Genomic DNA, 5,000 nt, shown 5'->3' with positions numbered 1-5,000 from the left:
CGCCTCTGAGTCAATGAAGTTCTTTTTAGTTTTCTTTATTTGGAGGAAAGAAGGAAGGAAAGGATGGAGGAAGGAGGGAGGGAGGAAGGAAAGGAAGGAAGGAAAGTAGGGAGGAAGGAGGGAAGGAAGAAGGAAGGAAGGAAAGGAGGGAGGGAGGAACATAACTACAGTCTGATGGCCGACACCAACGCTCTCAGTCAGGAGAAGAGCAACGCCCTGCTGGCCAACCGGGACCTGCAGATAGAGGTCAGCTGACATACCGCCTCTGAGTGAAGGAAGAAGGAAAGGAAAGGAGGGAAGGAGGAAGGAAAGGAGGGAAGGAAGGACCAAGTCGAAGTTCTTTTTAGTTTTCTTTATTTGGAGGAAAGAAGGAAGGAAAGGAGGGAGGGAGGAGGGAGGGAGGAGGTAGGGAGGAAGGAAAGTAGGGAGGAGGGAGGGAGGAAGGAGGAAGGAAAGGACGGAAGGAGGAAGGAAGGAAGGAAGGGAGGAAGGAGGAAGGAAAGGAGGGAAGGAAGGACCAAGTCGAAGTTCTTTTTAGTTTTCTTTATTTGGAGGAAAGAAGGAAGGAAAGGAGGGAGGAAGGAGGGAAGGAAGAAGGAAGGAAAGTAGGGAGGAAGGAGGGAGGAATGAAGGAAAGGAGGGAGGGAGGAGGGATGGAGGAAGGAAAGGAGGAAGGAAGGAGGGGAGGAAGAAGGAAGGAAAGGAGGGAGGGAGGAGGGATGGAGGAAGGAAAGGAGGAAGGAAGGAGGGGAGGAAGAAGGAAGGAAAGGAGGGAGGGAGGAGGGAGGAAGGAAGGAAGGAAAGGCCAATCGGGACCTGCAGATCGAGGTCAGCTGACCTGTGACATCACACCTCTGACATCACACCTCTGACATCACACCTCTGACATCACACCTCTGACACTGTGCTGACCCCACAGGAAGCTGCAGGTGACCTCTGACCTTTTGTGTGCAGGTGGAGCGTCTGAAAATGCGAGCTGAGAACCAGACCCGCCTGCTGAGGCGCCGCACCCTGAGACCCCTGCAGGAGGTACCTGACACCTCACCTGTTCACCTGTTCACCTGCTCACCTGTCCACCTGCTCACCTGTCCACCTGTTCACCTGCTCACCTACTCACCTGTTCACCTGTTCACCTGTTCACCTGCTCACCTGCTCACCTGCTCACCTGTTCACCTGTTCACCTACTCACCTGTTCACCTGCTCACCTGTTCACCTGTTCACCTGCTCACCTGTTCACCTGTTCACCTACTCACCTGTTCACCTGCTCACCTGTTCACCTGTTCACCTGCTCACCTGTCTACCTGCTCACCTGTTCACCTGTTCACCTGTTCACCTGCTCACCTGTTCACCTGCTCACCTGTTCACCTGTTCACCTACTCACCTGCTCACCTACTCACCTGTTCACCTGTTCACCTGCTCACCTGCTCACCTGTTCACCTGTTCACCTGCTCACCTGCTCACCTGTTCACCTACTCACCTGCTCACCTACTCACCTGTTCACCTGTTCACCTGTTCACCTGCTCACCTGTTCACCTGCTCACCTGTTCACCTGTTCACCTGCTCACCTGTCCACCTGCTCACCTGTCCACCTCCTCACCTGTCCACCTGCTCACCTGTTCACCTCCTCACCTGCTCACCTGCTCACCTGTTCACCTCCTCACCTGCTCACCTGCTCACCTGTCCACCTGCTCACCTGCTCACCTGTTCACCTGCTCTCCTGTTCACCTGCTCACCTGTTCACCTGTTCACCTGCTCACCTGCTCACCTGCTCACCTGTTCACCTGCTCACCTGCTCACCTGCTCACCTGTCCACCTACTCACCTGCTCACCTGCTCACCTGTTCACCTGTTCACCTGTCCACCTGCTCACCTGCTCACCTGTTCACCTGCTCACCTGCTCACCTGTTCTCCTGCTCACCTGCTCACCTGTCCACCTGTCCACCTGTCCACCTGTTCACCTGTCTATCTGTTCACCTGTTCACCTGCTCACCTGTTCACCTGTTCACCTGTTCACCTGTTCACCTGCTCACCTGTTCACCTGCTCACCTGTTCACCTGTTCACCTGCTCACCTGTTCACCTGTCTATCTGTTCACCTGTTCACCTGTTCACCTGCTCACCTGCTCACCTGTTCACCTGTTCACCTGCTCACCTGCTCACCTGCCCACCTGCCCACCTGCTCACCTGCTCACCTGTTCACCTGTTCACCTGTTCACCTGCTCACCTGTTCACCTGCTCACCTGCTCACCTGTTCACCTGTCTACCTGTACACCTGTACACCTGTTCACCTGCTCACCTGCTCACCTGCTCACCTGTTCACCTGCTCACCTGCTCACCTGTTCACCTGTTCACCTGCTCACCTGTTCACCTGTTCACCTGTTCACCTACTCACCTGTTCACCTGCTCACCTGCTCTCCTGCTCACCTGCTCACCCGCTCACCCGCTCACCCGTTCACCCGCTCACCCGTTCACCCGTTCACCCGCTCACCCGTCCACCCGCTCACCCGTTCACCCGTTCACCTGCTCACCTGCTCACCTGTCCACCTGCTCACCTGTTCACCTGTTCACCTGCTCACCTGTTCACCTGTTCTCCTGCTCACCCGCTCACCCGCTCACCCGTTCACCCGCTCACCTGTTCACCTGTTCACCTGTTCACCTGCTCACCTGTTCACCTGCTCACCTGCTCACCTGTTCACCTGTCTACCTGTACACCTGTACACCTGTTCACCTGCTCACCTGCCCACCTGCTCACCTGTTCACCTGCTCACCTGCTCACCTGTTCACCTGCTCACCTGCTCACCTGCTCACCTGTTCACCTGCTCACCTGTTCACCTGTTCACCTGTTCACCTGTTCACCTGCTCACCTGCTCACCTGTTCACCTACTCACCTGCTCACCTACTCACCTGTTCACCTGTTCACCTGTTCACCTGCTCACCTGTTCACCTGCTCACCTGTTCACCTGTTCACCTGCTCACCTGTCCACCTGCTCACCTGTCCACCTCCTCACCTGTCCACCTGCTCACCTGTTCACCTCCTCACCTGCTCACCTGCTCACCTGTTCACCTCCTCACCTGCTCACCTGCTCACCTGTCCACCTGCTCACCTGTTCACCTGTTCACCTGCTCACCTGTTCACCTGTTCTCCTGCTCACCCGCTCACCCGCTCACCCGTTCACCCGCTCACCTGTTCACCTGTTCACCTGTTCACCTGCTCACCTGTTCACCTGTTCATCTGTCCACCTGCTCACCTGTTCACCTACTCACCTGCTCACCTACTCACCTGTTCACCTGTTCACCTGCTCACCTGTTCACCTGCTCACCTGTTCACCTGTTCACCTGCTCACCTGTCCACCTGCTCACCTGTCCACCTCCTCACCTGTCCACCTGCTCACCTGTTCACCTCCTCACCTGCTCACCTGCTCACCTGTTCACCTCCTCACCTGCTCACCTGCTCACCTGTCCACCTGCTCACCTGCTCACCTGTTCACCTGCTCTCCTGTTCACCTGCTCACCTGTTCACCTGTTCACCTGCTCACCTGCTCACCTGCTCACCTGCTCACCTGTTCACCTGCTCACCTGCTCACCTGCTCACCTGTCCACCTACTCACCTGCTCACCTGCTCACCTGTTCACCTGTTCACCTGTCCACCTGCTCACCTGCTCACCTGTTCACCTGCTCACCTGCTCACCTGTTCTCCTGCTCACCTGCTCACCTGTCCACCTGTCCACCTGTCCACCTGTCCACCTGTTCACCTGTCTATCTGTTCACCTGTTCACCTGTTCACCTGCTCACCTGTTCACCTGTTCACCTGTTCACCTGTTCACCTGCTCACCTGTTCACCTGCTCACCTGTTCACCTGTTCACCTGCTCACCTGTTCACCTGTCTATCTGTTCACCTGTTCACCTGTTCACCTGCTCACCTGCTCACCTGTTCACCTGTTCACCTGCTCACCTGCTCACCTGCCCACCTGCCCACCTGCTCACCTGCTCACCTGTTCACCTGTTCACCTGTTCACCTGCTCACCTGTTCACCTGCTCACCTGCTCACCTGTTCACCTGTCTACCTGTACACCTGTACACCTGTTCACCTGCTCACCTGCTCACCTGCTCACCTGTTCACCTGTTCACCTACTCACCTGTTCACCTGCTCACCTGCTCTCCTGCTCACCTGCTCACCCGCTCACCCGCTCACCCGTTCACCCCGTTCACCCGTTCACCCGCTCACCCGTCCACCCGCTCACCCGTTCACCTGTTCACCTGCTCACCTGCTCACCTGTCCACCTGCTCACCTGTTCACCTGTTCACCTGCTCACCTGTTCACCTGTTCTCCTGCTCACCCGCTCACCCGCTCACCCGTTCACCCGCTCACCTGTTCACCCGTTCACCTGTTCACCTGCTCACCTGTTCACCTGCTCACCTGCTCACCTGTTCACCTGTCTACCTGTACACCTGTACACCTGTTCACCTGCTCACCTGCCCACCTGCTCACCTGTTCACCTGCTCACCTGCTCACCTGTTCACCTGCTCACCTCTTCACCTGCTCACCTGTTCACCTGCTCACCTGTTCACCTGTTCACCTGCTCACCTGTTTTCCTGCTCACCTGCTCACCTACTCACCTGTTCACCTGTTCACACTGCTCACCTGTTCACCTGCTTACCTGCTCACCTGCTCACCTGCTCACCTGTTCACCTGTTCACCTGTTCTCCTGCTCACCTGTCTACCTGCTCACCTGTTCACCTGTTCACCTGCTCACCTGTCTACCTACTCACCTGTCTACCTGTTCACCTGCTCACCTGTTCACCTGTTCACCTGTTCACCTGCTCACCTGTCCACCTGTTCACCTGCTCACCTGCTCACCTGTTCACCTGCTCACCTGTCCACCTGTTCACCTGCTCACCTGTTCACCTGTTCACCTGTTCACTTGTTCACCTGTTCACCTGCTCACCTGTCCACCTGTTCACCTGCTCACCTGTTCACCTGTTCACCTGTTCACTTGTTCACC

General features: G+C 56.4%; 1 protein-coding gene across 1 annotated transcript in view; it reads left to right on the top strand.

The window, feature by feature from the left end:
- LOC128364215 (caspase recruitment domain-containing protein 9-like) overlaps positions 1–5,000 on the top strand; it is a 27,427-nt gene that overhangs the window by 16,975 nt on the left and 5,452 nt on the right. The window contains exon 8 of the mRNA XM_053324751.1: positions 955–1,029. Within this exon, the coding sequence (XP_053180726.1) occupies positions 955–1,029 (75 nt within the window). The remainder of the gene's footprint in view (positions 1–954; positions 1,030–5,000) is intronic.

The sequence above is a fragment of the Scomber japonicus genome, chromosome 9, assembly GCF_027409825.1.
Source record: "Scomber japonicus isolate fScoJap1 chromosome 9, fScoJap1.pri, whole genome shotgun sequence".
Taxonomy (NCBI): domain Eukaryota; kingdom Metazoa; phylum Chordata; class Actinopteri; order Scombriformes; family Scombridae; genus Scomber; species Scomber japonicus.
This window is presented reverse-complemented; position numbering and strand designations above follow the sequence as displayed.